Source organism: Cervus elaphus, chromosome 13, assembly GCF_910594005.1.
Source record: "Cervus elaphus chromosome 13, mCerEla1.1, whole genome shotgun sequence".
Classification (NCBI taxonomy): domain Eukaryota; kingdom Metazoa; phylum Chordata; class Mammalia; order Artiodactyla; family Cervidae; genus Cervus; species Cervus elaphus.
Genome location: NC_057827.1, coordinates 31,543,268 through 31,556,084, shown reverse-complemented (window position 1 = coordinate 31,556,084; position 12,817 = coordinate 31,543,268). Strand labels below are relative to the sequence as shown.

The 12,817-nt window shown below is 53.1% G+C and overlaps 1 protein-coding gene across 1 annotated transcript in view; it reads left to right on the top strand.

Annotated features, from left to right (window-relative positions):
- The window catches only part of FAM189A1 (family with sequence similarity 189 member A1), a 245,153-nt gene that overhangs the window by 223,668 nt on the left and 8,668 nt on the right, over positions 1-12,817 (top strand). Inside the window, exons 6-8 of the mRNA XM_043922074.1 lie at positions 3,781-3,941; positions 4,611-4,746; positions 11,405-11,480. Of these exons, the coding sequence (XP_043778009.1) occupies positions 3,781-3,941; positions 4,611-4,746; positions 11,405-11,480 (373 nt within the window). The remainder of the gene's footprint in view (positions 1-3,780; positions 3,942-4,610; positions 4,747-11,404; positions 11,481-12,817) is intronic.

Sequence of the window (12,817 nt, the reverse complement as noted above, 5' to 3'; positions counted from 1 at the left end):
AAGTTAAGGAATGTTTTACAGGTGTATTTTATGCAGGAAAAGCCATGGGGCACTCCCATCAACAGACTGTGACTCACAACAAAGGCCTATCCCACATGGAAGGAGCCCACAATTTTATTCTTATTTCTGTGGATCAGCATTTTGGAATAATTAATAATTTGGGGAGAATTCATATAATGAAGACATGTCTACATGAAATGCAAATTGTTATGCCTATGGTCAGAATTTATCTAACTTAATTCCTATAATACATTTGAAGATAGTGGACCATTATTTCCAAAAGACCATCTGATGATAAAATTCCATTTATTGATATAGTTTCATGGAGAAAGCATTTACCTCCACAGGCCTATAATTGCATGTTTTTAGATTTATTTCCTACGTGTAATCTCAGTTTTCCATTTTTTTCAGTAAGCTGTTTTCCTCCCCATTATTTTACTGCCTGCCACCCAGCCTTAGTGGCATCGTCTGCTATTATAGGCATCTCCCTTCAGCACCAGCTTGTTAGCATCGTCCTTTGTTGCTGTCATTTATGTTCTCCACTTGTCCTGTGCCTTGCTGAAGTGGTGCTGCTTCAGATGCGGCAGGCAGAGTACCATGCCTTCCACAAACGTGGTGCAGTGGGCTTGCCCACGGAGCTAGGAAGGGGTGCTGGCTGGATACAGAGGGATAGAGTGCCCCCTAGGAGCTCCCAGATCAGTCAAATTCACCTGCATCTTCTACCCATCCGGCCCTCCTCAGACCCACAGTGACTCTCCTTGAGGTCTGGGTTTACCACAAAGGTCTTCAGGTCCTAGGTGTTACCTAGCTATCAGATGAGGATTGATGGGTGTCTGCTTGACCTAAAAAGCCAGTTACAGCAGACTTACGTAAAAATGGTGCACTTATGCCACGAACATTGTATTTTGACTTTAAAAATGCAAATGAGCATTTGTCGCCCTGTCTTGGTATGGCGCCATGCTCTTCATTTTGGCTATAGGTCTCTTTGGTGTATCAGGTTATTCGTGGAAATCACACCCTCTGTGATTTCCAGATTTAGTTCCTTTCAGCTGGACTCAGCCGTGTGAAGCCATCTGCATGGATGTTTTATGAGCCTGACGACCTCTTGGCCAAGACCCACATTGGCAGCAGTTTCTGCTTAGCTATGAAGTCTTTTCCAAAGCCTCCAACTCAGTTTTCACAGAACAAGCAAGTTTTCTTGTCTGCATTCATATTTCACGGTAAATTACGGTAGTAACTAAAACTGGTCTGAACCTGTTTGAGGCGGCGTCCCTGCTCACCTGAGGGAGGGGTAGAAGGCCCAGAGAGCAGCAGGATGCCCGGGGCACTGTCACTCCTAGGTCCAGAGTGCAGGGAGGGAGAGCTCCAGCTTACCAACAAGAGGTCCATTCAGAAGCCTTTTCCATGGCAATAACCCTGCTCTTTCTACCAAGGTTATGCGTGCATGCTAACTCGCTTCATTTCTATCCAACTCTATGCCGCCCTATGGACTGCAGCCTTCCAGGCTCCCCTGTCCATGGGATTCTCCAGGCAAGAATAGTGGAGTGAGTTGCCATGCCCTCCTCCAGGGGATCTTCCCAACCCAAGGATCAAACCCACATCTGTTCTGTCTCCTACATTGGGAGGCGGGTTCTTTACCACCACCGCCACCTGGGAAGCATGTGCCTAACCTGGGTCCTTCCCCCAGAGCATACCCATGAGAAGTATGGGTTTCTCTCCAGCAGAGACTAAAATGCAAAATCCTCTTTTGAGGATGATGAGAGCTGGTCAGTGCTGCCCACGCCAGGTATGTGAACACCTCAGACAGGTACCAACCTCACCAGGTACAGGTACCCCTTTGTCATCACACGGACCACCCAAGGCTTGTACAGGTGTCCCAGGGCAAGCAGAACCACATGGGAAAGAAGTGATTCTTCAGGGCCCGTTTCCTCCCCAGCACACCCAGCTGCAGGCTCAGCTCCACACCTGGCCATCACCCTGCAGACTTGGGGCCACAGAAGAAGTGGTGGGCAGCGAGCATTTCTGCACATCCTGAGGATAACTGGGAGGTTGAGGGTGAGAGGAGACAGGATCCAGGGAGAGAGAACAGACCTTGTTTGGTATTTGGGGTTGGTTCAAAGGGCAGATGGAGGATTAGGGGGTACCCATGGGTTAGTGGGTAAGGAGGCTGGAAACCTGTCGGGATTCAGGGAGCAGAGGCGCATAAAAGAGTTTTAAAGGTGGGTAACCTCATCTCGTTGGATTAAACGTAACTTTTTAAAGTAGAACAAGAGGAAGAAAACCAAGGCAATGAGGTGAGTTAGACGCTCTCGAAAGAAGATAACCTGGGGGCTGCCTGGAGGTGGCAGCCATGAGGTATTGTTCACCTGTGAAGTGGATGCTCATAGACCATCTGCTGGGCCTGGGGCACCAGGCGAGGCTCAGAGATAAGACACAGACTGGACCCAGGGCCAGGGAGGGAAAAAGACTTGCCCTTGGGATTTCATCACAGCTCCTACAGGGATCTGGTTACTTCCCAGGGGTGAACAACAGAGGACAGAGGGGAGGAGGAGCAGGAGCAGTCTGAGGAACCCCTATTCCCTGACTGCTCCTTTGTCTGACTCCCTCTCACGCCCCTGTGGGTAGAACCTAACAGGACACCAGCTGCTGGGGAGACCGTGGGGTGCAGCTGTCCACCCGCCTGGCTCAGAGCAAAGTCCAGGGCCAGTGACCTGATAGCTCCCAGATAGATGCTGCCTTGGCAGACAGATTTGAGGGGTGTCAGGGAGATGTCGGGGTGACTTATGGGATTCCCACCACGGAGGCCGAGGAGTTGGGTGACTGCTGCTAAGTCTGAGATGCTTCATTGAAGACAGGCCAACACCCCCTGGAAAAGCCATCTGGACTTTAGGGCAGAAATGGAGACCTCTGTTAAACCTTTAAAAAGCCTCCCTCGCATGACCACATTGACTCCTTTAAACCTGCTAATAGGATCACCTGGCCCTCTTCACCTCTCTCATTCGTGATGGAATTGGACCTTCCACGGGAAAGCACTTTGCCTTCTGCGTTTCATGCTTGAGGGTGTTGTTGATTTCTCTAATTTCTGAGTCTTCACCCCATGAGACCCCCAGGACCCTTGGCCTCATCCTGGCTGCTCAGCCTTGTGCAGTGGCCATGGGGCAAGTGGCTTTCCAAAGTCAGGGCCGGCAGACACATCCACACTGCCCTTGGCCATGGAAGCACCTCTGTCTCAGATGATTAAACGCACAAGCTTCTTGTGCTCACACTGGCTAGAGGGGCATTGACCGGGCTCTGTGTGTGGAGAAGGCAGGAGCCACATACAGCCCGAGTTAGTGGCAGAGATAGGAGTGAAGTCTTCCCAGACTGTGCTTTGCCTCAGAAGACACATGTCTGTGTAACAGCAGGGGAGCGGAGCGCAATGAGGCTCCAGAGGGAAGGGATCCTCACAAAGCCATTGTTTCACATGTGTGTTTAGCCAGTTACCTTGAGTAAATAATCAGCCTGCAGTGTGGGTTGATCCCTGGGTCAGGAATATTCCCTTGGATAAGGAGATGGCTACACACTCCAGTATTCTTGCCTGGAGAATTCCATGGACAGAGGAGCCTGGCAGGCTACAGTCCATGGGGTTACAAAGAGTTGAATACAACTGAACAACTAACACTGTTTGACAGGTTGAAGTCCCAGAGTTCCAACTGTGTCATTAAAGCTTGGGTGCAATTAGCTTCATGAGACACAAGCCACACCGGCCGACCAGTCACTCAGAACCTCTCTGTCTTCCAGTTCCTTCCACAAAGGGCACCTTCTGCCAGCCCGGCCTGCCTGACCCCCCATGGTACCGTGCTCCACCAGACCTTGGATTTCGATGAGTTCGTGCCCCCGCTGCCCCCTCCGCCCTATTACCCTCCAGAGTACACCTGCACACCCACTGCCGAGGCCCACAGGTGGGTGTTTCTGGGGACCCCTCCCTAAGGGATGCTGGGACCCAAAAATGGGAAGCCATCTGGGGATGGGGGAGGCATGAGATGCTCCTTGTCCATGCAGGTGAGCAGAGGGGAGGCAGATGAAGGCCTGAATGTTGGTCCTGACAGCAGAGCCCTGGGCGGGGTGGTGGTGGAGTGGGATGCTCAGAAACCCGTGTGCTTCCTCTGGCCTCACTGCAGGGTATCCGAGGGGAAACCCAGGCAGAACTAGTCCTATTCCACTCTCAGAAAACACAGTACAGCTCTCAGGTTGGACATGCATGCATGCTCAGTCGTGTCCGACTGTTTGTGACCCCCATGGACTGTAGCCCAACAGGCTCCTCTGTCCATGGGATTCTCCAGGCAAGAATACTGGAGTGGGTTGCCTATTTCCTGTCAGGTTACAGTCACATTTAATTAAAGATGAAATCAGCTGTAAGATGGTTTTCATTGTCACAGAAAACGCCATAAAGTTGGTGAAAGTACCAGTACCCTTTGAGAGCAATAAACAAGAATTAGAACCACCTAGTGAATGAGGCTTTTTTTCACATACCCAAGAATTCTGCGTGGGAATTGTTCCAGTTGCTCTGAGGGCAATGGGAACAGTCGGCTCCCTCCCCAGAGGGTGAACTTCCTCCTTCTGCCACTCAGGGGCCTCCACCTGGACTTTGCTTCCTCCCCATTCGGCACTTTGTACGGTGTCGCCATCAACAGCCCAGGCCTGCTGTACCCCGCTGAGCTCCCGCCACCCTATGAGGCCGTGGTAGGCCCGAGCCCCACCAACCAGGTGAGTCCCCGGCCCTCCGACAGGCCAGTTCCCTGTTCCCAGCCTTTCTGCCTTCTTTGGAATCTCTCCCAGCCATTCAGCAAACCTGTGGGCACTGGTGTCTCAGCTCTGTCTGAGCAGGAGGCAGGGGCAGGAAGCCCTGAGTATGCAGAGGGCTCTGGCCTGTTTCGGCTACAGGCCACTGTCATGGTCAGCCAGACACATGACAGAGCTGGTTTGAACCCCTGCTCCTGCCAGAAGCCTAGTGGCTACAGCCAGAGAGGGGCCTGAGCCCAGAAGGCACACTCTCAGGACGTGTGGCCTCAGTTTCCTCATCTGTGAAGTGGGATCATAATAGTACCAAGCCCTTCAGGTGGACCAGAACAGTTGTAATGGACAGGGCTGGACACATGGCAGGGTCTGACTTGGCAAAAGCTACTTGCACTTCTTTGGTATTGTTATCACCATCCTTGTCATCATGCTCTCATTGCTGAATATCGAGGGTCACTGGCCAGGGCAGAGACACGTTGAACACAGGGAAAGGTTGCATTGGCCCAAATACAGAGGTAGTGATGGGGCCACATAGTGGCCCCTTGGGGAAGTGCAGGGATTGGACAGTGTGTGTATGATGCGGGACACAGCCATCCAGGGAGCAGGCTGCAGCCACTTCTGGGCCCCGTACACCAGGCAGAGGAGACACAGATGGGACAGGGAGTTCTAGGGGCACGGCTGTGAGGCTTCAGCAGCCATGGAGCCACCCCCTCATCCCCCCCAGAGGTGGTACAGGCCAAACTTCATGCTGTCACCCTGTGAGACGGGTCCCGCGGGGAGCAGGCCAGGCTTCAGGGCCCGTGTGTTCCCACCACCCCCTGAGGAGTGGCCCTGGGGACCCCATGTGCTGGGCTCAGCCTCTAGGGATGTGACTGGACACAGTCCTGTCTTCAGGGGATCAAGTCCTACAGGCTGGTGGCTGTGTGACATGAAGAAAAGGGAAGAGGCTCGGCGCCTGGGGGCCGTCTCCACCATGGGCTCTCCTCGGACTCCTGGGGTGTGACTGCCACCCACCAAGCCGAGGCAGAGGCTCCTGACACCCCGGGGCCTCTCTCAGGGCCTGCTCCCACCGAGAGGTCCTGAGACTGTCGGCCCAGCAGAAGGACTCGGCTGGGTCTCCTGGCCGTTTTCCTGTCTGGGGGAGGGACAGACCGGGGAACGGCCCCAGAGGGAGGAGGCAGCAGTGTGACGTGGGTGACTGTCTTCCCTAGACTCATAAACGACCAAATTCTCTGGAACTTTTCCCTTTAAAGCGAAGCAGAGCATTCTGCCTTCCTGAAGTGATTTATTTTTCTCTTCATGATAAAAATTGATCAGTCAATATTGTCAAGGGAACCCGCTTCCTGTGAGAGTGGTCAGAGCCCTGAGCGGAGCTCCAGGTACTGTGGGGCACTGGGCAGGGATGCTGGTCCCTGGGTGGGTCCAGGGATCCTGGGAGCTGAGGCCTCAGCCATTGGCAGGCCAGCAGGTCAGGGAGGAGGGGTGTGCTCCCAGGGGAGGGGGCAGCTCCTGCAAAGGCTCAGAGGGAGGGGCAAATGTGAGATCGGGGGACAACAATCTACTTGCTGGTCCTCGCTGGGTACCAGGATCATCAGAACATCCCAGGGAATGTCTGTGGCTGATAGGGTCTGGACTTGGGGTAGAGAGGTTGGGATTCGCTGCAGAGGTGGTCACTGAAGCCCTGGAGCCAGGGGGTGAGAACCGAGGAGACGGCATGGTTGGGGGTTCCAGAAACCAGTTCTCAGCGAGGAAGGCACCAGCCAAGTGTTGCCTGGAGGTTGTTAAAGACTGAGCCCCGTCCACTTGGCTCACCATCCAAGGGCTATTGGTGACTTTGGCAGGACCAGCTGCCATGGGGGTGGGGGAGTGGGCAGGACCAGATGGCATTGGGGAGTGGGGGCATGGCACCTGAGGAGGGGGACCAGGAGTGTGGATACTTTTTCTAGGCTCCAGGGGGCCTCCTGACTCTGTGGAAGACTTGTCAATCAAATGCAGATGCTTGGCTCACCCCGCCCCGCCCCCCCCACCCCCCGCCCCGCACTCTGGGGGTTGCTGAGAATCTGAGGATCAGCCTGGCTCCCAAATCCCCACTGAAGCTGCTACACATTTGGGAACCGGGGTCAATGGCTCTGGCAAGATGCTCCAAGAAGAGGCCGGATAAGAAATAGTTGGGGGTGGGGGTGGGGTATGGGAACAGGGTGAGGGGGGTTACAAAAGGGTTGTGCCAGGGCCTGGAGCATGGGGCCAGGGGCTCCCCAGGGCCTGGGGAGGGAGGGCCCTGGAAGGCAGGAGGGGCTGACCCGGGAGCAGACAGGCAGCTCAGCCTGTAACCAGCAGGGGCACTGGGCAGGGCAGCCGGGGAACTGGAGACCCCAGGAAGCCCACAGGGCTGTGTGATTCTCTTCAGCCACCTTGGGGTGGGAGGGACCCCTGCCACCTCCCCCTCCACTTCCCCCTTCGCACCGCAACCCCTCTGCCACACAGAGCTCTGGGCTCCCCGGCCTGCATCTCCTTAGTCCCTCCATGTCCAGAGGAGGGGAGCGGGCAGTGATTCTCAGGTCTGTGTGCACCACCCCGTGGACAGCAGCAGGACAGGAGCCAGCAAGAAGCCCCAGCCATGCTGCTGCCCTGCTGGGCCTGCCTGTGGGCTGGGAAGCAGCTTTGGGTTTGAGGGTGACATTTGAGGCACCCCCACACTTGGACCTAGAAGGATGTTGAGTGTTTATCACTATTTTACTCTCTTTTTTCCCTGAAGAATAGACTGTATCAGAGAATGATGATGGTAATACCTGTTCTAAGACCCATATGACATCGTTTTCCAAAAGTATGAGGAATTCTCTAAGTGGAGATTTCTTCCACAGGATTTTGGGGAGGAAATTTTCAAGGGCAAAGACCCATCTCACATGAGCTTGCGTTGACTCAGAGACTGCCAGATTACAAGCGCCTGCACAATTGATTGTTGTCACTGGATGTGGCCCCCCCTTCCCTGGGCCTGGCTGACAGCATCTGTGATGAAAGGGCCACTGCACCCTCCTCCTCCCAATCCAGGGGCCGCCGGCTGATTCTCTCTGACCCTGTGGCCTAGTAGCAATTTCCAGTTCCACAGATGCCCCAGGGGAGCAGGGGGAGTTGCGGGGGGTGGGGGTGGGCGGCTGGGAGTCCAGGAACCCCTCCTATTCATGGGAGGAACACTGCGCCTGCCAGTTGCCTGGTCTCCCGTGCAGCCCTCCCCCTAACTCGACAGTCAGGAGCAGCTCCCTTACAGCACGAGCCCCTCTCTCTGGAAGATGAGAAGGTTAATTACACCCTTGTTAGGACAGATGTGTATAAATTGCCTATTTGTGCTCCTTTGGATAAAGAAAGGAAGACAACCGCCCCTGGAAAGACAAGCAGACACCGTGCAGGTCTGAGCAGAGCAGAGGCCGCGCATCTCAATGGATTTTTGACTTGGAAAGAAATGTGCCCCCCTACCTCCAAACTCAGCATGTTCATTTTGACCGTGTGTTTCGCCTCATTCAGGTTCCATTTTGACTTGGTCTGCGATGAGCTCTCTTCTCTATGGCCTGAGCTTGGGACAGGACTGGAAGCAGGGGGTTTCTTTCTACAACAGGAAAGTGGGCAAATTTGTCAGGTTGATGTCCTGCGTGTGTTCCGGGGGGTCCATAAGACTGTGCTCTGGTTCACAGGTTCCTAGATCCAGAGGTGAATGGGGTCCCCTTTCTCAGGGTCACAGGACAGGGATGAATGGACTTCTCTGTGGCCTCGGAGGAAGGGCCAGCTGGGCCATCGTGGGTGAATGGGCTTGTGAGCCAGAGCAGCTCCTTGTGGAGGCCTAGGGGGCAGGAAGAGGGTTCACGGGAATGATGTGGATGAAGATCGATGACCCTGGATGCCACACTGTAGAGCTTCCTTTGAGCAGCTGGGCATCTGGGGTGAATGTGACCCAGCAGGGCTTTAGGGATTTTAGTGGCAATACAGTGGGTACGGCCAGAAGTTGTGAGAAAGGCGAGGGACATGACAGAGCTGTGTCCAACCCCAAGGCCTCAAAGTTATTGTTTATATTTTCGGACAAAATGAACTTTACATTTGAAGATCTGTAAGTCAAGTATCTTGAAAGATTGTTTTGGAACATGAGCCCAAAACCTTAGTACCCCTTTTCCTCAATTGCTGATAACTGTCTGCCCTCCCCCCGGCCCCCGCAAGGACAGTGCTCTGTAAACCTAGGATACAGCTGCCTGACCTCAGCCAGGAGTTGGAAACTCGTTACAGACATAGGGCAGAGTTTCCATGCATGTCCTCTTAGCCCCAGTTTTCTACAAGAAAGGGAGATGGGGGAACTTATTTGCCTAAATGCTGATTGACTTTTCAGTTACGATAAGTGGTCAAAACAACGCATCTGGGAATAAACAAATGCAGGCGTTGGAGCATCCACATTACGTCATTCATGCAGCCTCTCCTTTCCGAGCCCTTTCACCCTCTGTCCTGTGGGACCTGTTATGAGCCTTTATTGCTAAACTCAGATGTCGGCTCCGGTTCTATGCTGCAAATGTATTTCTTTCACTGCCTCTGTGTTTCACCGACAATGCTGGTTGAAGTGAGCAGCCGTTCCCCCATAGCTGAGCTGCGGCCAGGTGGCCTTGGACCTGGGGTGGTGGGGGCAGGGCACGTTCAAGTTCAACCCTGACACCCTGCTCACCAGGGTGATGGATGCCCTGCTCCCAGGAGCTGTCTCCTCTTGACACCAGGTTTGACTGTGAGCCAGAGGGAAGCCAGTGCCACTTCTGCAAAACATGACATGAATCCAATTTCCTCCTGACCTTGACTTGCCGGGTATTTTACTTCTCCTGTTTTATTTATATTTCTTTGTTGCCAGAAGCTTTTTATTTTCAGGCCTGAAGTTGCCACCCACTCCTACAAAAAAAGAAAAGGGAGTCAAAAAGGTTAGATACAGGCAAGAGTTAGAAAGGAAATGAACCTCTGGGCACTGTTCCTTTGTTTGTGATTTTGAAGGGGGCTGTTTTGTTGTGTTTTTTTTTTTAATATTTATTTATTTGGCTGCGCCCAGTCTTAGTTGCCAAATAAATAAATATTAAAAAAAAAAAACAGCTTCCTGCAAAAATCACAAAAAAGGTCTTAGTTGCCGGATGTGGGATCTTTGATCTTCTTTGGTGGCACGTGGAATTTTTTGTTGTTGTTTCAGCATGTGAAATCTTTAGTTGTAGCATGAGAACTTTTAGTTGCTGCATGTGGGATCTAATTCCCTGAACAGGGATTGAACCCGGGCCCCACTGCACTGGGAACACAGAGTCTTAGCCACTGGACCACCAGGGATGTCCCTGGCTGGAGATTCTTGACACAGATTTCCCACATAGGTTACCTGGTGTGGATGTTGTGAATTTGCCCCAACCAACCCTTCCTGGGCAGAGAGGGAGTGCTGAGTGCTGGATGGTATTATATACACGTGGGATCCCAGCGACCATTGGGGCACCTCCCTGTCCGATCCCTGTGGGTGTGCAGCTCACCCCTCTGGTGGGGTGGAGTGGGGTGGGGGCCAGTAGCCCATCCCCCAGCCTGCTTGACAGAGGAGAGGTGGGCGCCCACTATAAGCTTTCGATTGAGCAGAAGGGAGACAGAAATGTAATTACTGAGCTGGAACCAGGCCTGCCACAGAGCCCGCCTGACCTTCTTGGCCTCCACCAGCTCATTACTGGCCAGCAGTCCTGAAATACCACGAGGACCCAGAGATGGTGTTCATGAGAGGCACAGTGTCAGTACACATGGAGTTCACGCCTTCAGGTGCGTGGCTGGGGAGGGGAGAGGCTGCTGTGCCCTGAAGCAGGGATGGCATAGATGCACTGGCCTGGGGCGGATCCCAGCCCAAAGCGGGCTGGCAGGGAGTAGACATGCCCCATCCCTGCCCAGCAGAGAAGGCTGGTTTCTCCCCTCACACTCCCCAGGCCTCTCTGGGCCTAACAGTTATTCACGAAGAAAGCTGCAAAAGTGTGAGGACCGTGCACCCTGATTCGTGTTTCACAGCTACCCTCTCCACTGGGCTTGGGGGCCTGCATCAACCTGGCACACACTTCGTGTACGCCTGGACCCCTGGCCTTGGGAGCAGCCTCCTGACCCCACGTGTGAGCAGAAGGCACAGGAGAGGGCTGGGTGCATGCAGCCCTGGGGAGTGCAGAGCATGTTCAGTGCCCACCCATGTGCAGACTGCCAGCCCAGAGCACTGCGATGCCATGAGTGTTGGTGCCATGGTCCTTCTCTTCCCAGAATGAGGGCAGGGAGAGGGCATGGGGGTGAGGGAAGGGCTGTCCTGCCGCCTCTGGTGAGGCAAGGACCGTGTGTGACCTCCGTCAGTCCCAGACAGTGCCTGTAAGTGTAAGGCGAGTGGGCTCAGGGTGGGCTCTCAGGGTGAGCACACTGTTCTGAGTGCAGAAGGTCCAAGGAAGGAGCTTCGGTCTTGGAAATGGCGTCTCCCCCCACCCACCCCACACATTCAGGGGAGAAGACTAGAGCCCTGCTCACATGGGAAGACGAGCTCTGGAGTCAACCTGCCTTTCTAGAGGCGGCTGTGATACACCCTTAAGACAGCAGACCACCCACATCCTGTTTCTCACTGCAGCTCCCGAGCACGGACCCGCAGGTGGCTGAACCCGGCCCCGGGGACCCCGACGTCACTGCGGGCTTCAGCTCACAAGGTAAGTACACCCTCTTCAGTCTGAAACACTTAAGATGGTAGTCTTCCAGGTGTGTCTTCTCTCTTTTTCTTATCTTCTCCTGTTACGTCCTCTATCTCCTCCTCTTTAAGGGATGGGAACTGCTGGAGCCACTCCTGCTAGGTACAAGGGAGGCTCCACACGTCCTCCTCTCTGCCCTGGTGGTCAGACCTGGGAACCTCACACTTTCTCCGGGGGGCTTTGTCCGCCCCCTCACCCCAGCGCCCTTTCCTTCATTTGTGGTTGTTTAGTCTCAGTCATGTCTGACTCTTTGTGACCCCATGGACTGCAGCACACCAAGCTTCCCTGTCCTTCACTATCTCCCAAAGTGTGCCCAAACTCACATTCATTGAGTCAGTGATGCCGTCCAACCATCTCATTCTCTGTCGTCCCCTTCTCCTCCTGCCTTCAATCTTTCCCAGCATCAGGGTCTTTTCCAACAGGCCGGCTCTTCACATCAGGTGGGCAAGGGATTGGAGCTTCAGCTTCAGTATCAGTCCTTCCAGTGAATATTCAGGATTGATATCCTTTAGGATGGACTGATTTGATCTCCTTGAGTCCAAGGGACTCTCAAGAGTCTTCTCCAACACCACAGTTGAAAAGCATCAATCCTTCAGTGCTCAGCCTTCTTTATGGTCCAACTCTCACATCCATACATAACTACTGGAAAAACCATAGCTTTGACTGTACAGACCTTTGTCGGCAAAGTGATGTCTCTGTTTTTGAGTACACTGTCAAGGTTTGTCATAGCTTTTCTTCCAAGGAGCAAGAGTCTTTTCATAGCCAATTTTGAATCAGTTCGCCTGTATCTTTTTGGGATCTTGACTGGAATCACATTAAACCTGTGCAGCTATTTGAACAGAATCACCATCTTTTTTTTTTTTTTTTTTACAATATTGTGTTAATTTTGCTGTACAGCAAAGTGACTCTGTTATACATATACACACATTGTTTTTTCATATTCTTTCCCATTGTGGTTTATCCAGGCTATTGAATATAGGTCCCTGTGTCATACATTAGAACCTTTACTAGTTTGCATCTGCTAATCCCAAACTCCCAGTCCTTCCCACCTCTGACTCCCTCTTCCCCTTGGCAACCACAAGTCTGATCTCTATATCTGAGTCTGCTCCTGTTGTGTAGAGTAAGTTCATCTTTCTAAAGCTGAGTCTTTCAAGGCACAAACACAGTCTGTCTCTGTGAATTTCAATCTGTGGTTTCACAGTATCATTTTCACCTACAGATCCTGGGCAGGTTTTGTTGGTGTGCGTGTTACATGTTTCATTTCTCTAGAGCAACTGTCATCGGCACTGGATTTACAC